Source organism: Melozone crissalis, unplaced genomic scaffold (assembly GCF_028551555.1).
Source record: "Melozone crissalis strain CALT ecotype California unplaced genomic scaffold, PUWL_Pcris_2 ptg000013l_1, whole genome shotgun sequence".
NCBI classification, from domain to species: domain Eukaryota; kingdom Metazoa; phylum Chordata; class Aves; order Passeriformes; family Passerellidae; genus Melozone; species Melozone crissalis.
The window spans coordinates 37,488,974-37,504,141 of NW_026535791.1; the positions used below are offsets into that span (position 1 = coordinate 37,488,974).

The 15,168-nt window shown below is 37.1% G+C and overlaps 1 protein-coding gene across 4 annotated transcripts in view; it reads right to left on the minus strand.

Annotated features, from left to right (window-relative positions):
* FGF14 (fibroblast growth factor 14) overlaps positions 1-15,168 on the minus strand; it is a 380,110-nt gene that overhangs the window by 8,067 nt on the left and 356,875 nt on the right. For all 4 annotated transcript variants that reach the window (XM_054271344.1, XM_054271342.1, XM_054271345.1 and 1 more), the window contains one exon: positions 853-1,051. In XM_054271344.1, the coding sequence (XP_054127319.1) occupies positions 853-1,051 (199 nt within the window). The remainder of the gene's footprint in view (positions 1-852; positions 1,052-15,168) is intronic.

Sequence of the window (15,168 nt, forward strand, 5' to 3'; positions counted from 1 at the left end):
ACATAAGTTTATTCTGATTATTTCCTTATGATGAAACTAAAGTACTTGACAAACTGATCCTTCAATCAAAAATTTTAAGTTAAATATCAAAAGAAATACCCAAAGCACTACTCAAGTATGTGTTTTCAGATGGTAAGAAATGAGATAATTTTCAGAATTACTATGACTATTTTCAGAGGCTATGTGCAGGAATTAGAACAGTAAGTAGTGCCATCAGGACAAGAAGCAAAAGGCAGCATATAAATACATACGTATGTATTTATATATAAATACTTAGGATAACACAAAAGTTTCAGGATATTAATAGATTTTTCAGAGAATGTGACATCATTTTGGTGGGTAAGATTACTTTGATTTTTATTTGCTCCTATCTTGGTTTAATGGCCAACTTACATTACACCACTTGGCATAGTAATACATCATGATTTATTTTATAGAGAGACGTTTGTGTTTTGTATTAGAAAGTTTTACTTTAAAATGCTGACATTTCATCCATTCCCTATATAACTCCCAATCTTCAATATTCATCATCTTTCTGCCTAATGAAAGGACTATTTTCTCACTGCAAGATTCACAATAGTTTTTGTCCCTAACAATGTAATATTTTAAAAGCAGCACAATGCTATTCCACAAAAAAAATCTTTTCTTGTAGAATGACCACTTAGTCCATGGAAAAATGTTTTTGTATATGCCCTTTGTAGCATCACTACATGGAAGCACAAAACTGCTCCATGAAACTTGGGGGTGGCATTGGGATTGGCCCCTGTGTGAGGCATGCATATGTAGTAAGGGCAATTTGGAAACCACTCCCTCTTCTTGTGAGATGTATAGGAGAGTCTGCCAGAGCCTCACCTTCCAATGGCTTGGGTAGAAAATGAGCTGCTGGTTTTGTTTTCTTCACTCTGTTTCCTTTCATGACCTGCCCTTCTTTGTTCAGCCCCAAGAACCAGGCCCTTCCGGACTCCTGTTGTCTGTAGAGCATGGATGAGTAGATTACATAATAATTTTCAAAAACAGACTCCTTGAATTTGCACTCTGGTGTAAAAAGTTCCTGTGGGAAGAAAAACAAATGTTAAATGGTATCTCTAAAGTGCAGGATTTGTTTTGTTACAAATACCTTGTGAAAAGTTTTACATATTATTTAAGATAAGGTTCTGCTTTAAGATCAGGAGTTCTGTCTTTGTTTGGAAGACCTCCAGTGAACTTATTTCACTTCCAATGCATGCCTCAGTTTACCCATCTGTGCTACAGAGATAGTATATTTTTAAAGTAGAAAGAAAGCCACACAGGCATAAAAGCACTATTTAAAATACAGGCATAATTATTGCTATTATGCTTCCTTCTCTGACAGGATGGACTTATGAAGATTAAAAAAGTCTATGCAAAAATAGTATTAATGAGATAACAGTTGTTCTGTTTTAACTGAATGCAGCAGGCTCCCTCTTGTTTACAGCAACTAATAGTTCATGCTTAAGGTGCTGCTACCAACATTCAGCATTCCCTGTAGTCCAGGAAAATACCACCACAGGGAAATACTATTCTGATATACAAATTTCTGGACAAAGAATAGTAATTCCTACTGGCATCCTCAGCAAACATTCCAAAACTGGAATTTTTTTTCAGAAGTCACATTCAGTAAGAGCAGTTATCCTAAACTCTTTATAGGTTAATCTAAGCATAAACATCTGTAGTCCAGTAGCCAAATAATAAAAAATATATATTAATAACAGAAGTAACTAACAAAATAAACAGTATGAATATCCATTGAGATGGAGGTTACCAAAATTCTTAGAAAAAACCCAGCAAGTTAACAAGCAAATAAATACACATTTAAAATATCACAAGAAAATAGGATTCCATGTGAATGTGATTTTCCGTCTGTGGACCCATCTGCTGAAGCCTGTAGAAGAAATAAGACATAAAAGGAGGAGGTAGATGTGGGAAAGGGGGAAGTAGCTTGCTAAGATTTCAGAGCTCAAAGTTCTCAGCTCTGAATACTCTTTATATTTCTTTTAGTTATCTTTCCCAAAAAGCAAAAAAAAATCTGGAAACTTCACATCTTTTCACTTCTCCATTCACAGTATTTTTTTCCATTTCTTTTTGTTCCTGGCCCCATGCAGTACTGAGTTAACACCCAGCAGGCAATGTATTTTCAGGGTCTCTATGCTATCCCCAGCTGCCTATATATTGTAAGAATTTCACAGCTGTTTCTGCCACAGATTTACTCTCTGGAAATCAAAGTCCTTAAAGACACAGTTCCCCATACCAAAAAGCACAGATTAAAGACTTTTCTGAACGTGCACTGAATATCACTTGGTGCACAATCTAGTTCTCCAACTGTGGTGGGGTACATGGTATTTGTACTGCCATGGCTTAAGTTACCACCTGTAAGCAAAGCTGTCTTGATGAAAACCAGGCATACTATTAGCAGTCCCAATCTTTGAGCTTCAGATTAAAAAAAATCATTGTATTTTATGCAGCAAGTAACTAAAAGCAGAGAGCAGCTTGGAAATCATTTGTGAGCCAGCCCTAAAATAGGTTGCATTGGCCCTGTCAGCCAGTACACTTAGTGTCTACAGGTCAGACTCTTACAGGATACAAAAACAAATCTGAATTGTGCAATGGCATCCTTTTGCACTATCACATCTTTACCCACCATGTGTACAACTGCATACCAACTGCATATACAGGGATATGTATATATGCACATGCAAAAATGCAAATAGAGACTTTACTAGAGGCACTGAATACTGATGACAGGGAAACACCTTAACTGCACAGTCTCCTTTGCCATGGGGCTTTTTCTCTCTCTGTTCAAAACTTTAAGACATCTGTTGTTTGTGTTACTCTCCTTTCTCCTCCACTGAATTCAAGTCACAGTAGGGCTCAAGGAGACTCAAAATAAAACCAGAAGGCAGGGAGGCATGCTAGAGGGAATGCCTGTTAAAGCCTAGCACAAGCATTTACATGCGAGTCATGTTCCTTGGCTGTTGAAACAGCAGATGCTAATCAGGAAATGCCTACACAGCTCTCCTTATTGCCTACTTCACTGAAAATGCTACCCCCTGTGTTCCCCATGAAGTTTTACTTCCTTGTAAAGCTCAATTACCATAAACACTACTTCTTAGCCAATACTCACATTTTTTTGTGTTATAAACAAAAGCTGTTTGTCATTCTATGTTCCTCCCTACTAGAGCTACTTGGCTGCCTCTAAACACTATTTGTATGTTTTCCCTAACAATATCCATTATTGATACTCAAATAAGGTTCCTTCAATTCATATCCCTTCTCTGAATCAAACCAGTCTCTTTCCTCTCTCATTTCTTTGGCTTTGCAGTAGTGAATCTGACAGTGCACAGAATATGAAGTGGTAGGCATTTACTTTACCAAGAAAAAAACCACAAAAATATAGATTATGGCAATGCAATTACTTAGCTACTCCTGGTTGTAGACTAATATGCTGGACAAACTGGCATCATTACTACTATGTAGTTATAAACAACATAATAATACTCTGATTTTATTTTTTTTTTTCATACAAGGAAGAGTCAAACCCAAATACTGTATTCTGCCTAAAACTACTGCAGCTATCCTACTCCAGATACCTGGGTAGGACAACAGCTTTGGGCAGAGTTTGCATTCATCCAGTATATTAGGAGGTTATTCTGCCTGGATTAATGTCAAAAAGCCCCTTAAATATATGTTACTTTAAAACAGACTAATAGTTCCAGCAATGTGAGGACTATTCATTAATGAAAATTAGGCACCTGACAATTACTATACTGAACTGCAGACACCAGTTCCTCTAAGGAAAGAGTTAATCAGAAGACTTCTGAAATGGCCCCTTCCCTGGGGCTTAGGTGAAATTGAATATTTCTAAGTTAGGAGTGATGCCTAAAGTCTTGCCTCAGACACTGTCTCAGCTGGCTGAAAATTGCTTCTGTATTTTCTACAGTAAAGTAGCCATAACACCTGAGGTGTTGGTTTTGCATGTACCTAGGTCAAATCTAGATCTGCATATCTTAGACTTAACCCAGTGAGAACTCCCAGAAAATTACTAATGTGCTAACAGCACTGACTTTAAAAAATAATCCATGGGTGACTTTTATTTAAACCTATTGCTGGGGTAGGGGCAGTACAGGGTGTTTTATAAGGGACACTGAGTGGTGAGGACACTCCCCTAGGCTACCTCCCTATCTGTATCCAACCTGAAGCAATCTAAATCTGCATCTGGCTGACATGAATAATTTAGATCTTCCCTGCAAGAATGACTTTTTGGGTTTTGATCCCAGGACTTTTTATATTAGGAAGTGAAAGAATAAATTGCAAAACCAGATATGACTTGCAAACAAGAATTTGTGCTCAGGATTTGTCTTTCAAGGTCAGAGCCCAGATTTAACCTGTAGTTTTATATAAAAAGTGGTTTTATCCTGTCAAAGCAACATTTGAGAAATAAAGTGTACACCGGCTGCCAATTTTCAAAACCCCAGGAATGGGTTTTGGCTGTGAAGTGCAATCTGATACAGCTTCCTGGGTCCCAGAGAAGTGAAGGACGTGTTAAATTACACTTTGCTGAGAAGAATTTTCACTTGGATATTTTTCTAGATTCTCATCAAATTTTTGCTTGCTATGAGTCCTATTTGGAGATATTTTAATTCTAGTTGCAGTAGCATTAATTGCTAATTAAAGATTGTGAGCTCAAACTTATGGAATCAAAAGTTCTGTCATTGCAGATTTCTTAGTCTGCAATGACAGAACTTTTGATTCCACAAGCATTGTCAAATCTTAGCATTATACTATTCAAAATGATGGAATTTTGCCTCATGGAATCATGTGGTGGTATCAGAATCTACTTTCATATAAGAACAAAACACGAAAGAAATAAAATAAAAAGAGCCATTATCCACTTCTGAAATCTGTGAATTTCTGAAAAGAGCTCAAGTTACTTGTGGTGTCAACACAAAGATATAAGGGGTTGTTGGAAAGTAATTCAGATGACAACTGAGATGAATTCCCTTCCAAGCAATGTCTTCCTGTCAATCAAAAGCTGAGGTCTAACGTGATGCAGCTGAGCCTCAATGCCAATCAATAATAGGGCCCTGTAGCAAGTGGCTATCATTCAAAATCAAAGTACAGCAAACTTAGTTGTCCCATAAGCCTTTCAGTAATTGAAAATATTTGAATGGATTATTAGTGTAACTTCCCATTGTTGTTATTTCACAATTTAGTTTGTTCAAGCTAGTTAGCTTTATAGAAGTTACACATATCCATTCTTAGTCATGACTTTTCACTCAAAGTAAATCCCACAAAGTACAGCATTTTCCTATTCCTGTTCTCAGAAAGAAGAAATATGCTGTGAACCACAGAGTTACAAAGCAAAACTAGCATGACAACACAACTAGCCACATAGCTTCCAGACATTGTTTACAAATTAAATGGACACCTGCAGTTTTAAATTATATTTCTGTTCAGTAAGTCAATAATGAACTGTCAGGGCTGAACAAAAAGTAACCTTTCATTACACACCATGAGGGACAGTGTAATAACCCGGCTCTGCAATGGACAGCTGTACCAATAATAAGGGCTCCCACAAAAGTTTCCTGCCTTCTAGTCCTGAACCTTTAAGCCTCTTTAGTTTTGTGTTTTATTCTGAAATATATGAAGGAAGGGCATTGGTTACAGCTCACAGAAGTGATAAAGCTAGCAGATATTCTCCTGAATTGCAGCCAGCAGCAAACAAGGAGGCAGCGGACTCTGCTGGAGATGGGCACAACAGGACTTGTTAATCAACCAGGCAGCAAAAGCACAGCTGTAGGCTGGACTAGCTGCAGTTTCTTCTTGGTGCCATGCAGAAAACACAATTGCAAGACAAACTCAAAGAGATTGCCAGGCAAGGGACAGCCAGGATAACCAAGCATTGTGAAAAACCCTGATGCTATTCATTACTTGCGCCTAAAAGTACAGGTTATGGAACAGGACCTGAGAGCTTTTGAAGTACAGTCCATGTGGAATCTGTCTGATGCAAACACCTCATAATCCAAAAAAAACCAACAGTCAATGGTATCAGCACAGTAGGAGGTGGTTATCAATTTTTTTTTTTTTTTTTTTTTTTTGTAGAGATGATGACAAAGAATTCTTAAGAACAGACTGGAGAAAGGGCAACATGAGCTTTGTGGAGGCTTATAGGAAATTTCTGCAGAGAGAGAAAAGCAGCACAGAGTCAGCATAAAAGTGTTTTGAGAGTTAGAGGATAGCAACACAGGAATAAAAAAAAGAAAATGACATTTTAATAGTGGATAGAAAGGTTGGAAATGACTCATGAAGACTGGTCTTAAGGTTGAAAAGAAGCAGTCTGCTTAATGAGGAAAATGCACTCAGAAATAAGTTAAAATAATCAAGGTGGGAAATGAACTTTGTGGCAGAGTTCTGAGTGGAGACTGTGGGGGTAGCACTGTGTTCCTCAGTGCAGGAGGGGAGGATGCTGCAGTGATCAAATTGTGGAAGGATGAGATCCCAGAAAACAGCTGCAGTGGGATGGAACAGCAAAAGGCCTTGTCACAGACATATTTGTGTAGCAAAACCTGTAAGAACAGGAGGCTTCTCCTGCACATTACACTTGGAATACACTGAAATTGATATTCCAATGACTAGCTGATCATTGAATTAGGTGAGTTAGACTACGTTCTTACAGTAAACCTAATTGACAAGTGCTTGTATAGGAAAACAAAAAACAAAAAATCACTTAATATTTCCTGTCCATAACACCAAATTTTCTCAAAGCTTACATGTTTTAAGAGTCTACAGTTTGAAATTATCTTGTGCATGAGCTCCTCTTTGAATGGCAGAAAACACAGCAACATATGGTTACATACCTCATGAATTAAGGAGAAATTTATATTCTATTTCCTGCTGGTTCAGAAGACATTTAGTGTGTCTGGGCCTAAGAAAACCCTAATACAAAGATAATTTTTAAACATCAGAACAAGAACAAGCAAAGTTGGCAGAATTTTCTATGTGCAAAGCAGCCAAGTAAGATACCAAGGAACACAAGACTTTAGCTGCCACTGTAAGCTTTGCATTCAATAACTAACTTCAAAAGTAAAGGCAGTAATAGCTGAACCTGACAATCCTATAGATATCCTATGAAAGCAGCAAACACTCACAGCCCCTTTCAAACAGTTTCCACCATTTTCTGACAGAAAATTTCCTCAATAAATTACAGCCATTACAATAAATAAACAGCCACCGAACACCATTATTGTCTCTTTCTAAGCTAATGTTATTTCTATTTCTGAAGATTACTAAATGTGATCTCTAAAAAAGAAGAAAGTTATAAAAAGAGTATTTGCTGTCATGCAGGTAAAAATCAAGGATGATTCTTGCTGGTTAAAGAACCACTGAAAGTACATTAAAATGTCAGCGTGTAAAAGAAAACTTTTAGCTATGATTTCTATATCTCACTTTCAAGTTCTTTAAAGACTTGAAATTGTGGCTATAACTGCTTATACAGAAATAATCCACTTTTGACTAAATTTAGGCAAAAGTCTATGTAAATTAAGATTATTGCAAATAGTAGCACTTACTTAACTAGGGTTCTAATTAGCAGGGATATGAATGGTATTATTGATCATGTAGCAATTCTTTTATTCATGTACATTCATAAGCACCTCAAATGAGGTCATGAATAAAATTCACATAATATACATAAAGATAAGCTAACAAAAATAGTTTGAACAGATATCTGTGTGTTTAAGAGGATCACAGAATTACAGAAGAGCTAAGGTTGCAAGGGACCTTTTGAGATCATCTAGTCCAACACTCAACACTGATCAAAGTCTGGCTTAACTTAATGTGCAGATTGGAATCATGGAATCATTAAAGTTGGGAAAGGCCTCCAAGATCATCAAGTTCAACCTTTGACTGAACACCACCATGTCAACCAAACCACAGCACTAAGTGCCACATCCAGTCATTTTCTGAAGGGAGGGAGGGTGGCTCCACCTCTTCCCTGGGCAGCCTGCTCCAATGCTTAACCACCCTCTCAGTGAAGAAATTCCTTCTGATGTCAAACCTTCCCTGTGCAGTTTAAGGCCATTTCCTATTGTCCTGTGTCTGTTTGCCTGGGAGAAGAGGATGACCCTCACCTGCCTACAGCTCCTTTCAGGTAGTTGTACAGAGTGATAAGGCAAAACCAGAATATACCATTTTGTTTTACAAAAATTTCCCTACCTCACAACAGATAGGTTACCTTACTTACAACTAGAAGCTATGGCCATACTGATCTATAATTTATTAAAGACAATAATATTCTTTATGGAAGGCAGAGCACAGAGCACATGCTCTTTCATAAATTTACCATTTGAAAAGATGAAACAATGATGTCAGAAAAAAGAATATTTTAAATAATAACTGCATGAATGATACCAAATTACTACTTATATATACTAGATAGGAGAAGTCATATATTTCTCTCTTCCTCTTACATAAAAGCTACTATTATGTTACAAGCAGCGCTCTGGTATTAATCTTCTTTTGACCACTATCTACAATTCATAGCCATCAACTCAGTGGGACACAGCTGAGATAGAACAAATTTCTTTCCTATGAGCATTTCCGATAAATGTTATTTAAAGTTGGACAATTTGACTCTAAAAATTATTTCATGTTTGTGAAATGCAGCTCATCATGAAGATCAGAAACATAACCATCACACTGGGAATGAGTGAGTAGAAGTTTAAACACAAGAGAAAGTTTGAGGCAGCAGCCTGGAAAAGGTTACTAATTTTCAAAACTGTCTTCACGACACTCATTTCAAAACTAAAATGCGTCACTAAATGCTCAAGAGTAGAACCACTAAAAAGTGCTGATTCCCCTGAATAAAAGAAGCAAAATTTATTTTTAGAAATATTGTTGAGAAGCCAAATTTGTACCTATGGGTTTGGTCTGGGAATGGTCTGCAGCCCACCAAGAGCCATCACATCTTATAGCCTATGGTCAAGTATCCCCACAGACAAATGAAGGAGAGAGAAGTTATTTTCTGTTTCATTTCAACTCTGAACTTTCACAGAAATGTGTAATTTTTTGCTTGGGTACATCTTTGGCTTTAAAGGAATCTCAGCCAGAATCCTTGTATCACTGAAATGGGATATTTGTTCTCCTGCAGCATAATCTCCTCCCCACCTAATCCTCAGCATCTACCTTCCCTTAAGAGTCAAATATGCAGTAAAACTTGCTTTAAGGCTTCACCTTAAACACCAACAATAACTCCTTGCTGTATCAACACAGAGAGACATCTTTTATCTCCTGTACAGCATCTGTGATTAAAGGAACCCAGTATCAATAAGAAAGGCAGATGCCCCAAGGCATGACTAAGAGAAATTGCTTGTATTATAAGAAATATTTTCTTACAGTACTGTCATGGGGGGGTTTTGGAGAAGAAGATGAGTAAACCAGCCTATATTTGATGGTCACTTCAACTCAGAACAGCCATAATTCATCAGCTTGCTGGCAGCACCAGGCTCTCATCTAGAAAAGGTCAATGCCAAGGGAAAAATGCGATGGCGCTAAATTAAGAGACTGAAAGGAGGATTTAACAACAAAGCTGTTGAAACAAACCATGATGGGCTTGGTAAGAAATTCTCCTCCAGTTGCCCATCAATTCACCATCCTGTCCCTGGATGAATAATGCAGGAGAAAAGCAGAGACACTCAGTCATAGACCAAACCTTTCCAAGTGACAGTGGAATTTTTTGACACAAGTTCATCCAGACACTTGCAGTCATTACTGTAGACAATCTTCTGCAATGTAAATGTCTCACATAAAACAAGGTATAAAGAAAAACTCAAAAATAGCTATTGAAATGGCCAAAAAGAACAAAGGAGGATGATGTTTTCTAGTTATTTACCACAAGGAAATTTCTACTCCTCTCTAATACATTGAAATATTGGATAAAAAAAATATTAGAGTTTCTGCCACTATTATGCAACATCAGATGGGATGGTATATTTTCATATATACAGTTTTTTTGTAGACCTGTCTCAGTATGATAGTATACATGTCCATAACTATGTACAAATGCAAAAGTAAACATAAATAGGTGCAAATTTAGAGGTATTTTTCAAGGTATAATTTAGGCTCTTTCAGTTCTACATGTTCCTTCCAAAAGATGTGTGAACTTATGAAAGTTCAAAATGGGTGTAATTTACAAGCTGAGAAGCTAGAAAAAGTTGCAAGAACACTCAAGCTAAATGAAGTGGCCTACTTTAGTGTACTCTTTTCTATTTATTTTTTCTGTACAGTTGTGAGCCTGTTTTTCTGCTTGCAGCCTTTCTTTACGACCTGTCAGTGTATGAATTACACTATCTAAAAATCAAGTATTATAAAAAAGACAGGGGCTGGAATAAATAAAAGCCAGGAGGGTAGGTTTTATGAAATTATAATTATATGATTATTATATGGCATTCTTGCTAATGTCTCTTTCTCATTCTTTTGCTGTTTTACACTCAGTGTTCATAAGAATAATATGAAAGGTAAATTCAAAGGAACCTGAGTCTGAGGAGACTTTTGTAAGGCAAAGCTATCGTGTAATGGATGTGATCCCATCTCTGAGAAAACGCAGTAGCTAAGCCTTCTCTTAATCTCACAACTCAGTATGAGCTGCAGTTGATCACTAAACACTGGGAAGCACAGGGAACAGGGACAACTTTAACAAGGAACTTTAACTCTTTGTTACTTAACTCTTGTTATGCAGCAAATATGTGTTTTAGGACAAGTCGCCAATCTCTTCCTTCTTTCACTGTGCGTCGTTTTACCCATCTTTGTTCTTCTTCTTTGAAAGCACAACCAAACATTCAACAGGCTTTCCCCATTTCCTTCCAAAGCAGCTTTCACATATGAAGAAAGACAAAGGGCTGTAAATCCATTCTCTGTTCTTTTCCATTCTCTCCTTCTCCAATGAGAGGATAGAAAATGATGGACATCAAACCAGAAAGACAACCAAAACCTGACAGGTTGACAAGCTCTTAAATATTCTGTACCGTTTCCTGATTTATGCATTTTCATTCTTTCATAGAGATAGATGCCTACAGCACTGTTCCACTTAAAAATAAAAAGTCAGTGCCCATAGGATGGAACACCCAACAAACTGCTGCCTGCCGTGAAATATCTGTCCAGAAAATATAATGCAAGAGCAAACTTGCCTGTCCTGAAATTAATAAATATAAACAAAAATCCTAAAAGTCTTTCTAGTATAGGAAATATTCATATATATATTTATGTATACATAAAATGCAAAAAAGCAGTATTCACTTAAAATATTTCAGTTCATCTAGAGATCTAGATGAACTGAAATATTTTAAGTGAATACTGCTTTTTTGCATTTTATGTATACATAAATATACATAAAATGTATATTTTGTGTATATTTATGTATACATAAAATAAATGTATTTTATGAAAGTTAAACAATAAAAGAAAACATATTTCTCTTATTGTTTAACTTTCACTCATCTACATAATTGTTACTTCAAGTATCCATTATCAGAAGAAACTTGAAGTACAGAGGCTCACACCCAAACATTCAAAAACTGTATCTTGAATCAGTAAAAAAGAAATTCCATTATGTCTCCTGTTTTAACTAAGCAATTAATGGGATATAAAATGTAAGCGACTAAAAAGTATTTTTGTGGAATGGCATCACATCATTAACCAGTTGGAAAATGTGAAAAGTAACAAGTCAGACACTTTTGGGTATATGTTTATATGCTAAAACTCCAGAAATTTAATGTATCTCATTAGAAAGGAGATGATTACATGCAACTCCTAACACACTCAGCAGTGATGCTTGTTTTTGTTATGCATGGGTAACTCCAAGGTGGTTATATCTACATCCTGATATTCAGATAAAATTCCTCTTTCAGCAGCAAACTTTTAGGGGTTGATTATGTACAAGATGAATACAGATGCCTGAAAAAACCCGTAAAGATACAAAAATCAGAGTGGTAGCAAAGGGTTATGGATTTTAATTTGCCTAAGTGTTACAATATGTATTGCGGAACCAAAAAAAAAAAAAAAAATTGAAGTAGTTATATCAAGTAGTTTTCATAACAAGAAACAAAGCATGATTTTTGTCCGGAGCTGCTGATGACTGTGTTATAATCAATGCCACTACTTACTCAAGGTGCTAAAAATGTCATAGTTTCTTAAAAAATCAGTTGTATCAAGCCACTATGCAACTCACTGTCTATTATAGGATATTTCTATAGCCATCCTGAGAAAGTCAGCACTTAGTGTTGTATGGACATAGCACATTTATTGTAGAGCAGCTTCAATCTATTAATGAACTATCCTGGTTAATAATGAGATGAAAATATCCAACTTTTAACCCTTTTAATCTACTCCTGAGGAAGGTAGACTGTAAAACATAACTGCTTCTTCAAAGAGGCTTAGATGTTTTGAATACATTTCCAAGAAAGCAATGAGGTTTTACTTGAGATTATGGTTGCTTTTATGGCTGCTTGGAATTTATTGTACATCAACTATGTTCCTGAAAAATGGAAGATCTTCCTCTTTGTCAACATGGCAGTAAAAAGGCATTATCTATAGACTTGAGTGGCTAATTGCAAGGATAAACTGAGCTAGAAAGCATAAATTACTATTGAACTGTATATAGAAAGAGTTGGAGGACCAGAGTCAAAATTCTAGCCCATTTAAAACCTTACGGTGACCTGCAACCTGCCCTCAACTGGTAAAAGGGACACAATGGGTACACATATTAACATGGTTCCTGCTACATCATCTGTAAGAAACAGGGACAAACTGCTAAAACTACAAATGCAAAAAAAAGTTTTAAGGTATTAGAAACAGCCCTCTGATTTCTAAAGCAAAAAGCATGAAGGTGAAAATATCAATCAGGTATTTTGATTTCCAAGTTTCTTGGAAGCACACTTTTTTACCGGTTCACCAAAGATGAGCACAGTTTTCGTATGTTCCTGTCACAAGAAAGGTGCATCAAGCCATGCTGTACACAAATTATGAGCTTCAAGAAATAATTTGGAAGAGCTGGAAAGGGGCTGAACTTCAGCCACTGAGTTGGTGAGCGCCAGCTGATGCCTGGTGATTGATGCCTCTGTAGTCACCCTGATCTCAGCTGCCTCCTTGCTTACAAGACTGTGGAATAAATTTTGTCTTTTTTTGTCTTTCATATTTGGTGATCTGTATTCCATTTTTCTTGTCCATTCCCTTCAAGTCTTTCAACAAACCTTTGAATCCTTCTAGCCCAACAATCAAACCATGAGCACATTAAAATATTGCTTGAGGCCAGAGGAACTCCTTGTCCTGAGAACGTCATAGTGATTGCACACCTGTTTCTATACCTATATATGCCGAGGAATGTAACTTTGACCTCAGGTTTGACTGCCCACTAATACTTTCATGTTTAGAGCTACAAACATGCAATTTGCTTATTCGCAGCTTTATCTGGATTTCCAATTTCTCCCCCTGTCCTAAAGGCATTGTATGACATGTGTTCATAAAATCTATCAAAATTACATGTATGTACTGCTGTTATTCCCATTGGATTATCTCACTAAGTTCTAAAAAAAAAGCAAAAATGCAGATGAAGCCTGTGTTTAGGCTTAAACATCCATTTTTTTACATTAGTCTTAGCTTCTTTTACATTGGTCCTTTTACATTGGTCCAGATATTTACAAGGAGTCCCATGTGAGTCCGTGTATAAGAACCTACTTTTCAATACTTTACTCATCACAACTGAATTTGGTTCTCATGTTTATATTAAAGAATTAGATATGGATGCATTTCTTTCCCCTGAAAACTCCCAGTACTGCTCCTTTGTATAATCAACAGATTGTTTTTGCCTTGCTGCTCATAATTCCTTACAAAACCTGATTTTTTAGATGCTGAGCTGCACGGAAGAGGCGAGCAGATGTGCCCTTTGGGCTGGGACTGGAGCAGTGGGTGTGACTCAGTGCCGCTCCGTCAGGGCTGCTGTCACTGGCGCTGACTCGCAGGGGCCCCAGGGACTGCCCCGTGCCGCCCCAGCTCCAGCCCTGCCCTCTGCAGCCCTGGCACACCCCGGGCAAGGGGCCAGCCTGCAGCACTGGGGTAACTCACAAACGAGCAACACACTGCCCGTGCCCATCATCTGCAGGCGCCAAGGTCAGAGGGGAACACAGACACAGTTTAAAATGCATGAAAACCATGACTTGGGGAAGAGCAAATTAAAGAGTGGACATGCAAAGGGAGCTTTGAAAGACTTCCCAAACTATAAACTATTGTCTGTACTGTGCTGCCCTGTTTTCTTTTTTTTTCTTTTTCTTTCTTTTTGTTTTAGCTGTGAGTTTTAACCTGTCACCTATATAATGGTATTTATTAATGCCACTTCTTTTGGAAAGACTTCAGACAGCTACCGAGAAAACCCCACTGAAGTTTAGAGACTATTACCCATTATTGTTCTGTTCAAATACATGATTTCTGTAATGGATACGGCATAAAGGGTGGGAAAATTATGCTGGGGAGACCAAGTCTGCTCATAAAGGGTTGGAGCTGCAGTACTTCATGTAACAAAATTGATATTGAAGAGTCATCACAGAAGAAATCAAACAACTGATCATGTAATTGAGCATCTAAAACTTACAGCAGGTGGCAGCTCCTCTTCTGCCTCTCTAGTTTGCCTGTCAGGTCCTTTTAATTGTACTTTTGATCCAACTAAGAGCAAATTAACAAGAAAAAAACCCAAGCAAGCCAAACCATCTAGATATTTTTGAAATGTGGGTAGTTTTCTACTGTTATTTTTTTTACTCACTGAATCTCTCAAACAGCAACAGAAGAAAAAAAAAAAAAAGACAATTCTTATACATTAGCTTAATAATTTCGTAGCCCTACCAGTGCTTAAAACAAAATGGGAGCAGCAACTGGTTGGGTTTTTTTCCTAACAATAACACAGGCTTATTATTGAGTAAAAAATAAACATTTCTCTTTATATCCAAATTTAGAGATTGGTTCATGGTATAGTTTGTCTGAGTCCCCGACAATGTAACATCTCCTTGGCATTTAGACCTGATCCTCTGCACTGACACATCACCTTGCACATTCAGTACTTCACCAAGCATTCAGAGGTGCCAGCAGGAAGCACCAAGATATTTGGGAAAT